The sequence below is a fragment of the Anomaloglossus baeobatrachus genome, chromosome 6 (genome assembly GCF_048569485.1).
Source record: "Anomaloglossus baeobatrachus isolate aAnoBae1 chromosome 6, aAnoBae1.hap1, whole genome shotgun sequence".
Classification (NCBI taxonomy): Eukaryota; Metazoa; Chordata; class Amphibia; order Anura; family Aromobatidae; genus Anomaloglossus; species Anomaloglossus baeobatrachus.
Window position 1 is genome coordinate 487,911,830 of NC_134358.1, and position 20,900 is coordinate 487,932,729.

General features: G+C 46.4%; 1 protein-coding gene across 1 annotated transcript in view; it reads left to right on the forward strand.

Annotated features, from left to right (window-relative positions):
- DNAH11 (dynein axonemal heavy chain 11) overlaps window positions 1–20,900 on the forward strand; it is a 498,772-nt gene that overhangs the window by 106,571 nt on the left and 371,301 nt on the right. The window contains exons 15-21 of the mRNA XM_075315388.1: window positions 6,685–7,017; window positions 9,578–9,832; window positions 9,919–10,088; window positions 14,478–14,700; window positions 18,897–19,013; window positions 19,119–19,205; window positions 20,235–20,393. Of these exons, the coding sequence (XP_075171503.1) occupies window positions 6,685–7,017; window positions 9,578–9,832; window positions 9,919–10,088; window positions 14,478–14,700; window positions 18,897–19,013; window positions 19,119–19,205; window positions 20,235–20,393 (1,344 nt within the window). The remainder of the gene's footprint in view (window positions 1–6,684; window positions 7,018–9,577; window positions 9,833–9,918; window positions 10,089–14,477; window positions 14,701–18,896; window positions 19,014–19,118; window positions 19,206–20,234; window positions 20,394–20,900) is intronic.

A 20,900-nucleotide genomic window follows, 5' to 3' on the forward strand; every position in this document is an offset into this window, starting at 1 on the left:
GCTGAGGGTTGGAGCATACTTTGTATCCTCCTCCCCCCTCATACAGCACACTGGGGCTCCAGATTCCCGCACTTTCTAGGGCACGCCCACGGCCCCCTCCTCTCCACAGAACGCCGGCAGCCATTCCTGTCAGCACTTCTAACGCTGGAGAGGAGAGACAACAGGCTCTGGGAGGCCCATGCAGGGATTCTGGTGATCACACAACCGCTTTGAGCGGTCGGTAAGCAGCACCTGAGGTGCTGGCCCCACTGAGTGCAGAAGTGTACATATATATATATGCTTATATGCTATACATTTACACTGTACTGTCGCACTGTTGATTTTTGGCTATATACCCTCCTGGATTGTACTCAGAGGAGACAACAGCATGTCGTCTGCAAATAGCAAGGGTGCCAAAGCACAGGCTTACTTTGCAACCTGTACCTCATGTGCGGCTATACTACCGGCAGGTTCCACGGACCCTCATTGTGTGCAATGCTCGGCCCCTGTGGCACTTACACAGCCGGAGCCTCTGCTACTGGTGGCCCAGGTGGAACCACCTGCTACCACTGTCCAGGTGACAGGGACGGAGTTTGCAGTGTTTGCTGACAAACTGTCTGAGACTATGGATAAATGGTCTGCTAGGATACTAGAAGCCTTACAGTCCAGACCGGTGACTCAGGCCCCGGGCACTGTTCAATCATTGACCCCAGGCCCCCCTCCATTGGAGCTGCAGAGTGCTCCTGGGGTGACCCATGGGTCCCAGGGTGAGGTCTCTGACATGGACCGCAGTCCCAGGCCGCCTAAGCGGGGTCGCTGGGAAATTCCCTCGACTTCATCACACTGCTCAGGGTCTCAGCAGGAAGACTCTCTGGATGATGAAGAGGAGGTAGCAGATCAGGATTCTGATCCTGAGACCGCGCTTAACCTGGATACACCTGATGGTGACGCCATAGTGAATAACCTTATAGCAACCATCAATCAGGTGTTGGATATTTCTCCAGCAGCTCCTACAATTGAGGAGTCAGCTTCTCAGCAGGAGAAATTCCGTTTCAGGTCTCCCAAGCGTCCATTGAGTATGTTTCTGGATCACTCTGACTTCAGAGAGGCAGTCCAGAAACACCGAGCTTGTCCAGATAAGCGTTTTTCCAAGCGCCTTAAGGATACACGTTATCCCTTCCCCCCTGACGTTGTCAAGGGCTGGGCTCAGTGTCCTAAGGTGGATCCTCCTGTCTCCAGACTGGCGGCTAGATCCATAGTTGCAGTGGAAGATGGGGCTTCACTCAAAGATGCCACTGACAGACAGATGGAGCTCTGGTTGAAATCCATCTATGAAGCTATCGGCGCGTCTTTTGCTCCAGCATTCGCAGCCGTATGGGCACTCCAAGCTATCTCAGCTTGTCATGCGCAGATTAATGCAGTCACACGTACATCTGCTCCGCAAGTGGTGTCCTTAACCTCTCAGGCGTCGGCGTTTGCGTCCTACACCATTAATGCGGTCCTGGACTCTACGAGCCGTACAGCGGTAGCATCCGCCAATTCGGTGGCAGTCCGCAGGGCCATGTGGTTACGTGAATGGAAGGCAGACTCCGCTTCCAAAAAGTTCTTAACCGGTTTGCCATTTTCTGGCGACCGCCTGTTTGGTGAACGATTGGATGAAATCATTAAACAATCCAAGGGAAAGGACTCTTCCTTACCCCAGTCCAAACCAAACAGACCTCAACCACGGAAGGTACAATCGAGGTTTCGGTCCTTTCGGCCCGCGGTAAGGTCTCAGTTCTCCTCGTCCAAAAGGCCTCAAAAGGATCAGAGGAACTCCAATGCATGGCGGTCTAAGTCACGTCCTAAAAAGACCGCCGGAGGAACCGCCCCCAAGGCGGCCTCCTCATGACTTTCGGCCTCCTCACACCGCATCCTCGGTCGGTGGCAGGCTTTCCCGCTTTTGCGACGCCTGGCTGCCACAGGTAAAAGACCGATGGGTGAGAGACATTCTATCCCACGGTTACAGGATAGAGCTCAGCTCTCGTCCTCCGACTCGTTTTTTCAGAACATCCCCGCCCCCCGAGAGAGCCGATGCTCTTCTTCAGGCGGTGTGCACTCTGAAGGCGGAAGGGGTGGTGATCCCTGTGCCTCTTCAGCAACAGGGTCACGGTTTTTACTCCAACTTGTTCGTGGTACCGAAAAAGGACGGATCCTTCCGTCCTGTTCTGGACCTAAAACTGCTCAACAAACACGTAAAAACCAGGCGGTTCCGGATGGAATCGCTCCGCTCCGTCATCGCCTCAATGTCCCAAGGAGATTTCCTAGCATCAATCGACATCAAAGATGCTTATCTCCACGTACCAATTGCACCAGAGCATCAGCGCTTCCTGCGTTTCGCCATAGGAGACGAACATCTTCAGTTCGTGGCACTACCTTTCGGCCTGGCGACAGCCCCACGGGTCTTCACCAAGGTCATGGCAGCAGTGGTAGCAGTCCTACACTCTCAGGGACACTCGGTGATCCCTTACTTAGACGATCTGCTTGTCAAGGCACCCACTCAAGTGGCATGCCAACACAGCCTGAACATTGCTCTGGAGACTCTCCAGAGTTTCGGGTGGATCATCAATTTTCCAAAGTCAAATCTGACACCGGCCCAGTCTCTGACATATCTTGGCATGGAGTTTCATACTCTGCCAGCGATAGTGAAGCTTCCGCTGGACAAACAGCGTTCACTACAGACAGGGGTGCGATCTCTCCTTCAAGGCCAGTCGCACCCTCTGAGGCGCCTCATGCACTTCCTAGGGAAGATGGTAGCAGCAATGGAGGCAGTTCCTTTTGCGCAGTTTCATCTGCGTCCTCTTCAATGGGACATTCTCCGAAAATGGGACAGGAAGTCGACGTCCCTCGACAGGAAAGTCTCCCTTTCACGGGCAGCCAAGGCTTCCCTTCAGTGGTGGCTTCTCCCCACTTCTCTGTCGGGGGGGAAATCCTTTCTTCCCCCATCATGGGCTGTGGTCACGACGGACGCGAGCCTGTCAGGGTGGGGAGCGGTTTTTCTCCACCACAGGGCTCAGGGAACCTGGACTCCGACAGAGTCCTCCCTTCAGATCAACGTTCTGGAGATAAGGGCAGTGTATCTTGCCCTAAAGGCGTTCCAGCCGTGGCTGGAAGGCCAGCAAATCCGAATTCAGTCGGACAACTCCACAGCGGTGGCATACATCAACCACCAAGGGGGAACACGCAGTCGGCAAGCCTTCCAGGAAGTCCGGCGGATTCTTATGTGGGTGGAAGCCACGGCCTCCACCATATCCGCAGTTCACATCCCGGGCGTAGAAAACTGGGAAGCAGACTTTCTCAGTCGCCAGGGCATGGACGCAGGGGAATGGTCCCTTCACCCGGACGTGTTTCAGGAGATCTGTTGCCGCTGGGGGATGCCGGACGTCGACCTAATGGCGTCACGGCACAACAACAAGGTCCCAACATTCATGGCACGGTCTCAAGATCACAAAGCTCTGGCGGCAGACGCCTTAGTTCAGGATTGGTCGCAGTTTCAGCTCCCTTATGTGTTTCCTCCTCTGGCACTGTTGCCCAGAGTGTTACGCAAGATCAGGTCCGACTGTCGCCGCGCCATCCTCGTCGCTCCAGACTGGCCTAGGAGGTCGTGGTACCCAGATCTGTGGCATCTCACGGTGGGTCAACCGTGGCCACTACCAGACCGACCAGACTTGCTGTCTCAAGGGCCGTTTTTCCATCTGAATTCTGCGGCCCTCAACCTGACTGTGTGGCCATTGAGTCCTGGATCCTAGCGTCTTCAGGGTTATCTCAAGAGGTCATTGCCACTATGAGACAGGCTAGGAAACCAACGTCCGCCAAGATCTACCACAGGACGTGGAGGATATTCCTATCTTGGTGCTCTGATCAGGGTTGTTCTCCCTGGCCATTTGCCTTGCCCACTTTTCTTTCCTTCCTTCAATCAGGATTGGAAAAAGGGTTGTCGCTCGGCTCTCTTAAGGGACAAGTCTCAGCGCTCTCTGTGTTTTTTCAGAAGCGCCTGGCCAGACTTCCACAGGTGCGCACGTTCCTGCAGGGGGTTTGTCACATAGTCCCTCCTTACAAGCGGCCGTTAGAACCCTGGGATCTGAACAGGGTACTGATGGCTCTTCAGAAACCACCTTTCGAGCCAATGAAGGATATTTCTCTTTCACGCCTTTCACAGAAAGTGGTTTTCCTAGTAGCAGTCACATCACTTCGGAGAGTGTCTGAGCTAGCAGCGCTGTCATGCAAAGCCCCTTTCCTGGTGTTTCACCAGGACAAGGTGGTTCTGCGTCCGGTTCCGGAATTTCTACCTAAGGTGGTATCCCCCTTTCATCTCAATCAGGTTATCTCCTTACCCTCTTTTTGTCCTCATCCAGTTCACCAGTGTGAAAAGGATCTGCACTTGTTAGATCTGGTGAGAGCACTCAGACTCTACATTTGTCGTACGGTGCCCCTGCGCCGTTCGGATGCACTCTTTGTCCTTGTCGCTGGCCAGCGTAAAGGGTCACAGGCTTCGAAATCAACCCTGGCTCGGTGGATCAAGGAACCAATTCTCGAAGCTTATCGATCTTCTGGGCTTCCGGTTCCCTCTGGGCTGAAAGCCCATTCTACCAGAGCCGTGGGTGCGTCCTGGGCTTTGCGGCACCAGGCTACGGCTCAGCAGGTGTGTCAGGCGGCTACCTGGTCGAGCCTGCACACTTTCACGAAACACTATCAGGTGCATACCTATGCTTCGGCGGATGCCAGCCTAGGTAGGCAAGTCCTTCAGGCGGCGGTTGCCCACCTGTAGGAAAAGGCCGTGGTACGGCTCTATTACGAGGTATTATTTTACCCACCCAGGGACTGCTTTTGGACGTCCCAATTGTCTGGGTCTCCCAATGGAGCGAAAAAGAAGAAGGGAATTTTGTTTACTTACCGTAAATTCCTTTTCTTCTAGCTCCAATTGGGAGACCCAGCACCCGCCCCTGTTCCCTTCGGGCTGTTGTTCTTTGTGTACACATGTTGTTCATGTTGAATGGTTTCAGTTCTCCGAAATTCCTTCGGATTGAATTTACTTTAAACCAATTTATAACTTTACTCCTTCTTGCTTTTGCACCAAAACTGAGGAGCCCGTGATGCACGGGGGGTGTATAGGCAGAAGGGGAGGGGCTTTACACTTTTAAGTGTAATACTTTGTGTGGCCTCCGGAGGCAGAAGCTATACACCCAATTGTCTGGGTCTCCCAATTGGAGCTAGAAGAAAAGGAATTTACGGTAAGTAAACAAAATTCCCTTCTTTCTGCAAAAATGTTATGACATTTGCAACAGTTTCATGCCAGTTTTCTGGGCCAAAATGTTTGATGGCTCTATATACATTTTATAGCGGCCTATGTAATTGGCTTTTGTAGGATGTATACTGCAGGGAATACTCTCAGTATATACCTTCAGCAGAAGCAAAAATCTAGATGTGGACAAAGCTTTAAAGAGGCCTTCCAATAGCATGCATTCATCAGATATTAAGATGATATGCCATAAATGTTTAAAAGATGTGTTCCTACAACAAGCACCTATTTCCAAAATGGGTGCCTTCCAACCCACATTAAAGAGTTGGTTCACTACTTATTTTTCCAAACCATATCGATATAATGTTGAGAAACAAGGCTTCTTTCAAATACCTTGTGTTGCAAATAGTGCCTGTTAGTGGCGCTTTTGTGGGCCGCTCATCCCCTTCTCATGACATCCCCCGGGTTCCGTGACCTCTGATGTCCGATTATGTCACGTGAACTTCCAGTTGAAATGACATCACAAAGGCCGGCCCCAGTCGTCCTGAGTGACTGGGCTGTGGGGTGGGGGGCCTTTCACCGCTCATCACAGCCTAGTGTTACAGCACAGCATCTCCATGTTCTCTCCTTTGCTGCAGAGCGCCGCAGGCAGGAGCGATGCTGGGCTGTGACACGGTGAAACTCCACCCACAGCCCAATGACTCACATAGACTAGCGCCGGCCGTGGTGATGCCAGGTCACGAAGCCCTTCACGAGCAGGGAATGAGCGGACCGCAATAGCGCCGCTCACAGGCACTATTGGCAACACAAGGTATTTGAGAGAAGCCTTGTTTATCAACATTATATTGATCTGGTTTGGAAAAATTAGTAGTGAACCACCTCTTTAACTCTGATGAGGTGGCTGCTGCATCCAGTTGGGAAAATAAATGGAGAAGTCATAACTACTCTCTCCATTTCCTTCTATGCAAGTTGGAGAAACTAATCCCTACACATGAAAGTCTATTAATTAAAATGTTTGAGTTTGGTCCACATAGTGAACCAAAGTCAAACATATCTCCATTTTTTTCTTTTTGCGGACCATCAGTGACATATAAACATCGCAAAGAGGATGATGCTGACACCTTACTGTATACTGTTCATGCAGTGAAATTCACAATACCACAGAATTTAATGCAGTCCTAAAGTCACCCTAGTGGAGGCAACTTTTAGCTTCATATTAAAAACTGTGGCTACAACTGCTGTAAAGATGGGGTTTCTGGAAACGCCAAGATTCTGCTTGTATAGAGTATAATAATTACAGGTAAAACTGTCGGAGAGGAGTAAAATGCATTCACTTGACTCTTAAATTCCATCATCTTCTTTTACATTTCATAACATAGTTAAATCTACCATATTTTATACACTTATGTCCAATCGTTTTTCCCCAGGAAAACCTGAGACTCCTCAAGGCTGTTCCAGATGTAGATGCGTGGAAAATCTATATGGAGTACATGGACGACATTGTGACAGATGGACTGTATAATACTATTTTTCATTCTTTGGAGTTCTTTGTAGACAACACAGATGATCGATTAAAGCCAGCTCCTTTATTTGAGGCGCAAATGTTTCTTAGTGGTCAGGAAATTGTGTTTAAGCCCTCCTTACAGAAAGAAGATGGGGATGGTCTCTATGACCTCATGGAAGAACTTATTGGTGACATTTTTAAAATATCAGGACAAGTGAAGAGAATTGCAAAACATTTTGGTGAAGACAATTACCAGGTAATTGCCCATCAGTCCTGGGGAAATCTCAGAAACTGTAAGAAGATCAAATGATAAGATATGTTTTTTTGGTTCACAGGGGCATTGCTTGGGACTTAAAAAAAAAAAAACAAAAAAAACAGAACATGTTAAGTAGCTAAGCTTTGATAGGCTGAGGCACACTACCCTACCAGTATGGTATTCCTGATTATTGTTGGGTAGTAAAAATCAGCAATATTTGCATTGATTGGTGTCATTTACTTTCCTTTACCCTATACATTCAGCTCAGACTTCCATGACCACTTCTCACAGTCACGACCTGCATCTGCAGAGTTTGCTGCTCCCATTGTTGCTTTGCATTGTTATGGTGCCCCTTATGTTCCTCATAATAATAGTGACTTTTAGTGCCTCTGTAGTAATAATACCCTGTGTGTATCCTATACAATTATCACGCACCCTTAAAGGGATTCTCAGGGAATAGGGAAAAAAATAGCTAAAAGGAAATGTTATTATAAATAAATTCTTTAATACATTTAATTAGCAAATCAAAATCGTTTTGTCTATAGAGGTATTAACCGGGGCTGGCTCCAGAGCCAGTGTGGATTAAAGGGCCGTCATCCAGGAAAGTGCAGCTGCCGACCCAAGCAATGCAGTCCTCGGAACTCGGCCCGAGGGCCGCCGAACCGACAACAGCGAGTGCCCTCCTCCCCTGGTTGTCCAGGGGCCTTGAGTGCCCTGGTTGTCCAGGAGTGCAGAGCTTCCTACTGCACATGCTCACTGGCAGGGTAACCAGGCCGCAGCCATTTTAATTCAGTAGTGACTACCTCACTAGGCAAAACAAATATGATTTCCTTATCAAATGTATTTAGGAATTTATTCGTAATTACCGTATTTTTTGCTTTATAAGGAAAAGTAAGGGAAAGTAGGGGGTGTATCTTATAAGCCGAATGTACGGGGGTGTGTGTGTATATATATATATATAATATATATACACTGCAGGGTCCTGGGGAGGTGGGGGTAGCTCTGGAGTGCAGGTGAACGCTGCGGGCTGCAGCCTTTGATCTACTGCTCCTGCTCATAATATGCACAGCCGCTGTCCATCTCCATGGTGCTGAAACCGCACCGCAGTGACGAGCTGGGGGAGAGGTGCATATTATATGTCCCTGCGCCCCCCTGTGATGGCACATGCCCCCCCGTGTTAGATATGGCCCCCATGCTGCTGCTCATTCTAAAATAAAAAAGCTTTACTTACCCCCTCCAGTGTTTCTCCCTGGTGTCCCTGCTTCCACTGTGATCAGGCACGCAGAGATCTCACTCTGCTGTGCCGATCACATGACCGGCACCAAGAACCAGGGGGTGGAGGAACAGAAGCACGGAGGGAGACAGGAGGGAGATCAGCGCTGGAGGAGGTAAGGAGTTTTTTATTTTACTATGGGTAGCAGCATGGGGGTGATATCTAACACAGGGGGACTTGTGCAATCCATAGGGGGCCATAGGCAGCACAGGGAAACGTATGCAATCCATAGGGGGCCATAGGCAGCACAGGGGAACGTATGCAATCCATAGGGGGCCATAGGCAGCACAGGGGAACGTATGCAATCCTTAGGGGGCCATAGGCAGCACAGGGTAACGTGTTCAATCCATAGGGGGCTATAGGCAGCACAGGGGAACGTATGCAATCCATAGGGGGCCATAGGCAGCACAGGGGAACATATGCAATCTATAGGGGGCCATAGGCAGCACAGGGAACGTGTGCAATCCATAGGGGGCCATAGGCAGCACAGGGGAATGTGTGCCATCACAAGGGGGCTATATTCAATATAAAAGGACCATATCCAGATTAAGGGGGCTAATTTTAGGATGGGGGGCTATGAGGGACATATACCCTATATGATTTGTTAGACGGACACTGGCATTATAAGATGGACCCAATTTAACATTAAAAAAAAATAATTCTCTTTTCCTTCACCAAATTTGGGGGTGCGTCTTATAATCAGGTGCGTCTTATAAAGTGAAAAATACGGTACATTTCTTTTAGTTATTTCACTTTGTTTTTATATTTCCGGAGAACCCCTTTCAGGAGTATTTGACAATTGGGGAACAATTCCTGATTATCGGCAAATGTAAACATCATGGTGATCACCTGACAGTGAGCAAAACACGGCTTCTTGAGGTAATTGGATTGTTTTTGTCAGTATACAAATCAGCGTTATCAGAAGCAGTTCACCATGTGTAAATAGTGCTGGTAGCTTGATACTATTTGCGGACAAAAAGATCCTATTAACAATCAAGATGGTCTATGTACACAAGCAATGAACGCCAATCGACTTGTATAGTGTGAAACGGCGCTTGTTACCTGGCCATAATCAGCCTGTTTCCTCCAAGCAATTATATCAGATTTGAGGAATCCTTTCCTAACATTCTTCAATGAGTTTGCCATCAGGACATTTTTAAGAAAAGACTGCCTCCATGATCATCACCAACTTATCTCACATACCTCTTGTTCCGCATGGATAAAAGAAAGCTTTGGTAATAAAATGTTATCCATGTTGATATTCTGGTCTCTTCTTATGTGTCACAGAATGACCTAGATGAAATGAGTGAGCTTTCAGAAATCCGACAAGGAATTATGGAGAAGATTACAATTGTTATTAGCAAGGTCTTAGATTTCAGAAGCACGTATGATTCCTATTCTTACCTGTGGACAGATGACAGGTCGGAGTTCATGAGACAGTTTCTTTTATATGGTCATGTGTTAACATCGGAAGAAATTGAGGCCCATGTTGATGATGGAGTTCCCGAAAATCCACCCTCCATAGATCAGTTTAAAGAGCAGGTAAGAAGCCAGATGACATCGGCATCTAATTCCTCTGCCCGTTATGCAAATACAATAATTTAGAAATGCTTTTCTTTTTATTCTAGATTGACATCTATGAAAACCTTTATACTCAGATGTTTTCTTCCGAAGATACCATGGTCTTTGAAAGCTGGTTCAGGCTGGATTTGAAACCTTTTAAAATGAGCATGCTTGTGATCATAAGGAAATGGAGCTGGATGTTTAAGGAGCATCTTCTCAGATTTGTTGTTGACAGGTAAGCAGTTCCCACATTAAAGATTATTTTAGTAAGGCTGATGTATCTTGTTATTTCTGAGGTCAAACATGCTCGTAGTACAACTCCACCTACTAGATCAAGTGTGACGCTTGATTATCAGAATTTGTTCGCCTGTTTAATTGGGCCAGCAAAAATATTTCTTATATATTTTTTTATTAGGGAACAGTAACCTCTTCCTCACTTCATACTCTCCAGGTTCTCTTTCCCTAAAATACTCCAAAGCCTTTGCAGTCACCATATTTTTTATCTTACCTAAAACAATAAATAAACAATAGGATGAAGAGAAATCAATCATTTCTGTCTGCCTTTGTTATCAGAGACTGCATGCTGTGAGATGGGACTTGAGTTTTCATATATGTTGTGTTCTCTCTTTTTGATAGCAGTGAATTCAAGAAGTAGTTTTCGAAAATGTTCCTAGAACTGCTCTTTTGTAAAACTGTATAGCATGAACATAATTTTCTAAATAGCACTTTTCTCCATTGAAATCAGCTGCAGAATAAGACAAAGACAAACGCTAAATGACGTATGGTACAAAATTGTGAGGACATAGGGATATATTCTGAGCTATAAGCCATATTCCTATAGCCGCCATCCTGTCAAGCTTCAATCAGTATGCTAATGAACCTGAGGAAATTGTCTGTTTAGCAGTGGCTTGAGCAAAAGGTAATCCCCTCTGATATGGAAATTAGGTGTCCTGTTCAGGCCTTGAGAACACAAAAGAGAAGGAAGACCCCCCCTCTGGGATGCTGTGGAAGAAGTCACAGATTAATTAACAGGCATCCTGAAGTCCCCACACAGACAGGCACCGGGAATAAGTGTGTAATATCTCGTGAGCCGTGCTTCCTATAAATATGTCAGACAGAAATATGGCATCGGGGCAGGCTGATGATTCCAGCACCTATTTTATATAGGTGTGGGACCTTTGGAGGTATCCCAAACTTGATATGGGCCAGTGGGGGACCAGCAAACTACCCATGTGTCCTATCATTTTGAAGGTAAAATCCTAACTGTAAAAATGAGAGCATTGGTGTCCGCCTACGACATTCCCAGGCAAGTTATGGCCAATAATCACTTTGGGATATTATTTTAAACTCCAGCCAGGGGTGGGGCAATCCTCCCCTGTGAGGTCACTAAGGTAGGAGGGGACCTGGATTTAGCCAGTTTGATAAACCCAGTTCACACCTTTTTAGCCTGTCTTTGCTCGGGGGTCTTGTGTCCGAGAACACATGTGAGAGAGTCCCTGGAACCCCGGTCGAACGGCGCCCCCCTGTGGCCAGACGCATAAGGTAACTGCATGTTCTGCCTCTGTTTATAACCATGCCTTATTTGTAGATGTTCTCTGACCTATGTAAATATTCTGTAGATTCCATATTGTATATATTGTAGTTTATAATGTGCTTTAGGCTGATTAAAATATATAATTAATCTTGGGCTGTTCTGTTATCTCGATCCTGAACTCCACGTCTTTGTGCTCGGCGCAATAGTTACCGTAATCGGTTGGTGGCAGCGAGTTTATGCCAAGGATCATTGTGGGGCAACCAGTGAGATTTGGGGAGGTTTATGTATATTCCGTCCGCTGAGGTCAGGGGAATATATACCTTAAGGGGGCTTTACACGCTACGACATCGCTAATGCAAACTCGTTGGGGTCACAGAATTGGTGACGCACATCCAGCCGCATTAGCGATGCCGTTGCGTGTGACACCTATGAGCGATTTTGCATCGTTGCAAAAACTTGCAAAATCGCTCATCGGTGACATGGGGGTCCATTCTCAAAAATCGTTACTGCAGCAGTAACGAGGTTGTTCCTCGTTCCTGCAGCAGCACACATCGCTCCGTGTGACACCGCAGGAACGAGGAACCTCTCCTTACCTGCCTCCCGGCCGCTATGCGGAAGGAAGGAGGTGGGCGGGATGTTCGCCCCGCTCATCTCCGCCCCTCCGCTTCTATTGGGCGGCGGTTCAGTGACGCAGCTGTGACGTCGCTGTGACGCTGAACGAACCGCCCTCTTAGAAAGGAGGCGGTTCGCCGGTCACAGCGACGTCGCCGGGCAAGTAAGTATGTGTGACATGTCTGGGCGATGTTGTGCAGCACGGGCAGCGATTTGCCCGTGTCGCACAACAGATGGGGGCGGGTACCCACGCTAGCGATATCGGTACCGATATCGCAGCGTGTAAAGTAGCCTTTACTCTCACCGGGAACCCTCCAATCATCGGCATAGTAGAATAGTGGCCTCCTTGTTTATTGTCGGGCAATTCCATAATTGGCCTGACTATAAGAGGGGCGCTAGAGAGCGCTTCACATGCTCTGTCTGTCGGCAGGGTGGTGGATAGGGGGGCTGTAGCTTCCGCTTCCTACCACACCCCTTTTCGTCACAAAAATAATAATGATTTGTTTTTTAATCATTAATTTCCTTTAATATGTGTCTAAGTCCCTTTCACACGGCTGCAAAAACATATACAGGTGTATCTCAATAAATTAGAATATCCTCAAAAAGTTAATTTATTTCAATACAAAAAGGGAAACGCATATATATATTATAAGATGAGACACCAGACTCAAAAATGCAGACGAGCTGAAGGCTGCTATCAAAGTAACCTGGGCTTCCATAACACCTCAGCAGTGCCACAGGCTGATCGCCTCCATGCCACGTCACATTGATGCAGTAATTCTTGCAAAAGGAGCCTCAAGGGGGAGGGACGTTCGGCATCACAGCGACATCACCGCGACGTCACTAAGCGGCCGGCCAATCAAAGCGGAGGGGCGGAGATGAGCGGGACGTAATGTCCCGCCCACCTCCTTTCGCATTGCGGCCGGCGGCAGGTAAGGAGATGTTCCTCGCTCCTGTGGTGTCACACACAGCGATGTGTGCTGCTGCAGGAGCGACGAACAACATCGATAATTAACCATTACCGATTTTTGGTTTTGGGACGACCTCTCCATGGTGAACAACTTTCACCATTTTTGAGGTCGTTTAAGGTCGCTGGTAAGTGTCACACGCTGCGATATCATTAATGACGCCGGATGTGCGTCACTAACAACGTGACCCCGACGATCGTAGCGCGTAAAGCCCCCTTTAGTGTCATGTGCTGTGTTAATGCTGTGTTTAAAGTCAACGTTATGTTTGAATAGTTAGACTATGTTCACACGTTGCGTTTTTGTAGTGTTTTTTTTTTTACTGACTGAATTGGGGAAAACTGCTGCGTTTTCTGAAATCTGCACCATGGCAATTCTTTCAGCATTTTGCAGTCTATTTGTACCATACAAAGCAATATAAAAATGCAAAAACACAGTAAAAAATGCAACCATGCATTTTTGGTGACTAAGGGGTACTTTGCACGCTGCGACATCGCAAGCCGATGCTGCGATGTCGAGCGCGATAGTCCCCGCCCCTGTCGCAGCAATGATATCTTGTGATTGCTGGCGTAGCGATAATGTTCGCTTCACATGCACTCACCTGCCCCGCGACGTCGCTCTGGCCGGCGACCTGCCTCCTTCCTAAGGGGGCGGGTTGTGCGGCGTCACAGCGACGTCACACGGCAGGCGGCCAACAGCAGCGGAGGGGCGGAGATGAGCAGGACGTAAACATCCTGCCCACCTCCGTCCTTCCGCATTGCAGCCGGGACACAGGTAGGAGATGTTTCTCGCTCCTGCGACTTCATACACAGCGATGTGTGCGGCCGCAGGAACGAGAAACATCGTACCTGTCGCTGCACCGGCATTATGAAAATGTCGGACCCCACACCGATGATACGATAACGACGCTTTTGCGCTCGTTAATCGTATCAAAAAGGATTTGCACACTACGATATCGACTGCGACGCCGGAAGTGCGTTACTTTCGATTTGACCCCACCGACATCGCACCTGCGATGTCATAGTGTGCAAAGCCCGCCTTAAACTAACTATTAAACATGTACTGTAGGAAATGATACAAAGAGTCCACAGCAAAACTCAGCTTCTTTACTGCGAAGAGGGCTGGTTTTGCCTTCAGGAAAAAAAGCAACGTGTGAACACAGCCTAAAGAAAAAGATTTTGCTTCTCATTTTTTTTAATTCACTTCTAATTTTGGTTTTAAAAACTGCATCAAACCAGCATGTGTGCACACCCCCTCATTGCTTCCACTTTTAAGAGACATGGCATATGTGTGTCATCCGTTTTCAGGCGAATTCCATATTATTCCTGACTGATCTATTGGCATATATATTAGGTCCGTCTGTGTTACAACATTTTCTATAGTAAGAATAGCGCTGCACCCAGTTCTGTTCTTTCTGTTAAAGAGAAAATACAGAATGAGTAATGCTGCCAGTGTGAACAGGGGATTACATTTTTTGTGCACTAATATATAAACATGTTTTGTATTTTCTTAGTTTGTCTGACCTGGAGGAATTTGTTAAGGTGACAGATGCCGGCCTTCAGGTGGAAGTGCCAGAAGGAGATTACAGTGCACTTGTTGGCATTATGGAGCACATTCTGGCTGTGCGAGACAGACAGGCAGCAACCGATGAGCTCTTCGATCCTATTAAACAGACCATTACTTTGTTAGAAAGCTATGGACAAAAACTGCCAGATCAGATTTACACACAGCTGGAGGTAACTTTTCTCTGTGCATTACCATCTCTGGTTCCTATATGTCCCCTATAAGTCATGGAAAATCCTAGAATTAGGTTAAAGGACCACTTTTAGGAATCAGCGGGAGATTTGGTAACATATCTGTAGCATTTGTGTTGAGATTCTTAAAGGGACAATTCCTGTTTCATTAAAAAGGGAGGTCAAGGCTGCCTATCCTTTAGAATGACAAAATATGCTGTTCTGTCCTGTAACGCCCTCTCTTCCCTGAGTTCTACAGGGCTTATATTGGTGATGTCATGTCTACTGCACGATTATTGCAATCAATCAATGTGAACGGTTTTGTGCCATCTACAGTACAGACCAAAAGTTTGGACACACCTTCTCATTCAATGAGTTTTCTTTATTTTCATGACTCTAAAAATTGTAGATTCACATTGAAGGCATCAAAACTATGAATTAAAACATGTGGAATCAAATACTTAAAAATGTGTGAAACAACTGAAAATATGTCTTATATTCTAGGTTCTTCAAAGTAGCCACCTTTTGCTTTCATTACTGCTTTGCACACGCTTGGCATTCTCTTGATGAGCTTCAAGAGGTAGTCACCGGAAATGGTTTTCCAACAGTCTTGAAGGAGTTCCCAGAGATGCTTAGCACTTGTTGGCCTTTTTGCCTTCACTCTGCGGTCCAGCTCACCCCAAACCATCTCAATTGGGTTCAGGTCTGGTGACTGTGGAGGCCAGGTCATCTGGCGTAGCACCCCATCACTCTCCTTCTTAGTCAAATAGCCCTTACACAGCCTGCAGGTGTGTTTGGGGTCATTGTCCTGTTGAAAAATAAATGATGATCCAACTAAACGCAAACCAGATGGAATAGCATGCTGCTGCAAGATGCTGTGGTAGGCATTCTGGTTCTGTATGCCTTAAATTTTGAATAAATCCCAAACAGTGTCACCTCACCAGCAATGCACCCCCACACCATCACACCTCCTCCTCCATGCTTCATGGTGGGAACCAGGCATGTAGAGTCCATCCGTTCACCATTTCTACAAAGACACGGTGGTTGGATCCAAAGATCTCAAATTTGGACTCATCAGACCAAAGCACAAATTTCCACTGGTCTAATGTCCATTCCTTGTGTTCTTTAGCCCAAACAAGTCTCTTCTGCTTGTTGCCTGTCCTTAGAAGTGGTTTCCTAGCAGCTATTTTACCATGAAGGCCTGCTGCACAAAGTCTCCTCTTAATAGTTGTTCTAGAGATGAGGTGTGTCCAAATGTTTGGTCTGCACTGCACGTCGGCATCAATTCTAAGCACAGTGATTGGCTTCAGCGGTCACATGCTATAGACATGTCATGCTGCAGCCATGTAAGTAGAGTACTTTGGCAAACCATGTGTTACAGTTCGGGGTTCCCCTGAGCCTCGAACTGCTTTTGTCCCGTCCTCATCACCTGCATTAGGTTCGGTTAACTCCTCAGCATCACCTGTCCGTCGCTCCAGGCTTCTGGCTGAGAGGCGTTAGGTGTCCAGGGTCTTGAGTCATCTTGTGCCTAAGTCCCCGTTTTGACCTACCGATTGGCGGTTGCGGACGTCACTGATGACGCGGCGGCTGCTGATTGGCCATCGATGACGTCAGTGGTGACGTGGCGGCTGCTTTATGGCTGGCGCTATTGCCATCTGGCATCCGGTTTGGAGCAGGGCTTAGGCTATAAAGGACCCTCGGCGACCTCGGCACGCAAGCGTCATTTTGCTATTGTGATAGCTCAGTCAGCAGACTGAGCTATATGTCTGTGTGACTACTTGCCAAGAAATACCTGCAGTGCCTGTGGCAGGATTTTGTGCATGTGTAGGAGCGGTAGGCAGGGCTAGGCGTTCGGTGTTGTCACGCCAAGACACCCACAGCTCACTACAGCCAAGGTCAGCTTTCTCACTCCTGTCCTACCGTTCCCCTGGTACCAGAGTAACATTAACTGGGCTGCCTCTCCGGTCTGGTCGTGCTCCCTATACACGTAACCAATCCCTCATCCCCTGTGTAGTTAACAGGGACGATTCATACATGGAGGTGGGCTGCTAACACCACCGTCTTTTGTGTTTTGTTTCTCTGAAGATGTTACATCCGGCCACCTGTCTCCTAGTGGCTTTGTCATCTGCCCGGAGGACCTCTGGTGACGATTGGGCTATTTATTAGTTTTGCTCCAATCGTCCCCATGCGTAACACTATGAGGTTGGATGGGCAGCGGTTTCAGTAGGTAATTACTGCTAATTTTATTATTTTAAAGCATATTAAGCCTTTCCCTCTTTTATTGAATTTTGACAATCTCTTTGATATACTTTTTTACTTGTCTATACACAAAACCATCCATGAAGAACTGTATCATATAGGGGAGTATTTTTTTATTTGTGTGCTCAGTAAAGCTTAGTACTTCATCTTTTACCTACAATGTATATACTCTCTGAATTTACTAATACGCCGACAATTATCCCTTTCTACCTCATATATACAGTGCCTACAAGTAGTATTCAACCCCCTGCAGATTTAGCAGGTTTACACATTTGGAATTAACTTGGCATTGTGACATTTGGACTGTAGATCAGCCTGGAAATGTGAAATGCACTGCAGCAAAAAAGAATGTTATTTCTTTTTTTATTTTGTTTTTAAATTGTGAAAAGTTTATTCAGAGTGTCATTTATTATTTAACCCCTCAAACCACAAGAATTCTGTTTGGTTCCCCTAAAGTATTAAGAAGTATTTCAGGCACAAAGAACAATGAGCTTCACATGTTTGGATTAATTATCTCTTTTTCCAGCCTTTTCTGACTAATTAAGACCCTCCCCAAACTTGTGAACAGCACTCATACTTGGTCAACATGGGAAAGACAAAGGAGCATTCCAAGGCCATCAGAGACAAGATCGTGGAGGGTCACAAGGCTGGCAAGGGGTACAAAACCCTTTCCAAGGAGTTGGGCCTACCTGTCTCCACTGTTGGGAGCATCATCCGGAAGTGGAAGGCTTATGGAACTACCGTTAGCCTTCCACGGCCTGGACAGCCTTTGAAAGTTTCCACCCGTGCCGAGGCCAGGCTTGTCCGAAGAGTCAAGGCTAACCCAAGGACAACAAGGAACGAGCTCCGGGAAGATCTCATGGCAGTGGGGACATTGGTTTCAGTCAATACCATAAGTAATGTACTCCACCGCAATGGTCTCTGTTCCAGACGAGCCCGTAAGGTACCTTTACTTTCAAAGCGTCATGTCAAGGCTCATCTACAGTTTGCTCATGATCACTTGGAGGACTCTGAGACAGACTGGTTCAAGGTTCTCTGGTCTGATGAGACCAAGATCGAGATCTTTGGTGCCAACCACACACGTGACGTTTGGAGACTGGATGGCACTGCATACGACCCCAAGAATACCATCCCTACAGTCAAGCATGGTGGTGGCAGCATCATGCTGTGGGGCTGTTTCTCAGCCAAAGGGCCTGACCATCTGGTCCGCATCCATGGGAAGATGGATAGCACGGCCTACCTGGAGATTTTGGCTAAGAACCTCCGCTCCTCCATCAATGATCTTAAGATGGGTCGTCATTTTATCTTCCAACAAGACAACGACCCAAAGCACACAGCCAAGAAAACCAATGCCTGGTTCAAGAGGGAAAAAATCAAGGTGTTGCAGTGGCCTAGTCAGTCTCCTGACCTTAACCCAATTGAAAACTTGTGGAAGGAGCTCAAGATTAAAGTCCACATGAGACACCCAAAGAACCTAGATAACTTGGAGAAGATCTGCATGGAGGAGTGGGCCAAGATAACTCCAGAGACCTGTGCCGGCCTGATCAGGTCTTATAAAAGACGATTATTAGCTGTAATTGCAAACAAGGGTTATTCCACAAAATATTAAACCTAGGGATTGAATAATAATTGACCCACACTTTTATGTTGAAAATGTATTAAAATTTAACTGAGCAACATAACTTGTTGGTTTGTAAGATTTATGCATCTGTTAATAAATCCTGCTCTTGTTTGAAGTTTGCAGGCTCTAACTTATTTGCATCTTCTCAAACCTGCTAAATCTGCAGGGGGTTGAATACTACTTGTAGGCACTGTAACTTATATTGCAAAACTAGTAAAAAAAACAAAAAAAAAAAAACAAAAAACAAAATTGTTTACACAGTTTTTCCATCTAATTTCAATATTTGTTTGCACTCCTTGTTTCCTATTATCTCCTGTAGGAGCTGCCAGAAAAGTGGAACAACACCAAAAAAACTGCAATTACTGTGAAACATGACCTGGCTCCCCTGCAGATAGCAGAAGTGTCTGTTGTCAGGAAAAGATGTGTTGCTTTTGATGTAAGTAAAGTTCTGTATAACACTATGTGCAATATTTTTATAGTTCAGCCAGCAATGTCACAAAGTCAGAGACAGCCACTTAACTCTGTTTTTGTTACCTTGCAGATGAAACAGAATCATTTTCGAGAGACGTTTTGCCTAGAAGCTCCATTTTCATATAATTCTCAGAATCCATATGCTCTTCTGGACAAGGTATGCAAAATAAGCCGTCAACAAGTGTTTGTGATGCAATACTTTGCACTAGTGGTGGACACAGACAGAAGAGGACCCCCTGGGCAGGAACAGTACATGGTCCTTTTGCAGGCCAAAAACTCATTATAATACACAATTTCTCCTGCTTTGGAGGTGAAAATCAACCACCTTACCTCCTGGGCTCCAGTTCGGCTGCATACATTGCCCAAATGATATGTCCTCCCCTGTTTTGGACAGTAAAGAGGTTGTCCACTACTTCGACAACCCCTTCTAATTCCATGTCTTGCCTCCAGTTTAAATAAAAGACCCTGTACTCACCTCCTGTTCTGGCACCAGTCCAGCACTGTCGGTAACCATGATTCAGGGCTCATGTGACATTGTGACATCACGCAAGTCCTCTGCCCAATCACCGCCGGCTTCGCTCTCCCCGCCTTCAATCCAAATGAGCAATCAACAGGAGTCGAGTGGCAACTGTGCGTCACTTCCTTTTTATTAACTGATTTGATCCAAAAGCAAGGAGAGAAAAAACGGTGATTATTGGACGGGGTCTCACGTGATGTCAAGAGAGCACCGAACCACGGGACAGCGCTAGAACAAAGCCCGAATGGGAGGTGAGTTTTATTTTAATTGGAGGAAACAAGTTGCATCAACAAGAGTTGTCCTAGTAGTGGACAACCCCTTTAAATTTTCACGTAGCAGAAATGTGTGGCGTATTGTAGGTAATTGAGCATTGAATACTGAAAGACTTATAAATAGTTTTCCTGTTCTATAGGACTAGATTTGTTGAAAAGGGGACACATATTGTATATGCCCACATAATATTTGCCTGCTTTTTTCATGATTGCAAGCAAAACCATTGGGGAAATTCGAACATTTTGTGATGAAGTCGATCCATTAGTGTGATATGTGTCCAAAAAATGTTTTTCCTTTCTTATCATTAACAGTTGATCTGCTTGCATTTAGTAAACAAATGTCCTAAATTGATTTTCCTCTATCACTTTATAAATAATGTCTGCTCTTCTCTCACAGGCCAACCAAGATCTACGTACCCTAGAGCTAGAAGTGAAACACATACATGAGTCTGCTGATCTGTTTGAAGTAGTCGTTCCCGATTATAAGCAGATGAAGAAATGCCGTGAGGAAACTAAACTGCTAAAAGAATTATGGGATATTATATATAATGTTCAGGTTTGTGGAAATGAGTATAAATATTTTATATAGACATGCTCTACCACAGGATGTTTAAAAATACTTTAACGTAAGCTGAATCTGCCAAAGAGCGATCAGATAAATATCTCATATCTAATACCAGCATGTTCTTCTCTTCCCTGAGTGTTGCTGTCTGCTTATAACTGGGCAACGTCATACAGGGGGAAAAGTGAAAACCCTTTCTTAATGTCCACTTGAACGTAACGAAAATTAACTAATTAGTAGTGATGGGCGTACCAGGACTATAAAAGTCCGCATTTGCTCGGGTTCAAAAGTGCCAAAGCGCCGGACTACCGAATCTGGCAACTCGGGTGATTTAAAAAAATAAAGTAAAAACTAAGAAAATAAGGGAAAAGCAGGTGCGTTATACTTACCAGTGAATTGTCTCTTTAGTGAGGAAGTAGACAAACTCTAGTGCACCTATTGGAGGTAGCAATCCTAAAAGTCAAAAGTGACCCTTTAACGAGTCTTGTGATATGACTTAGG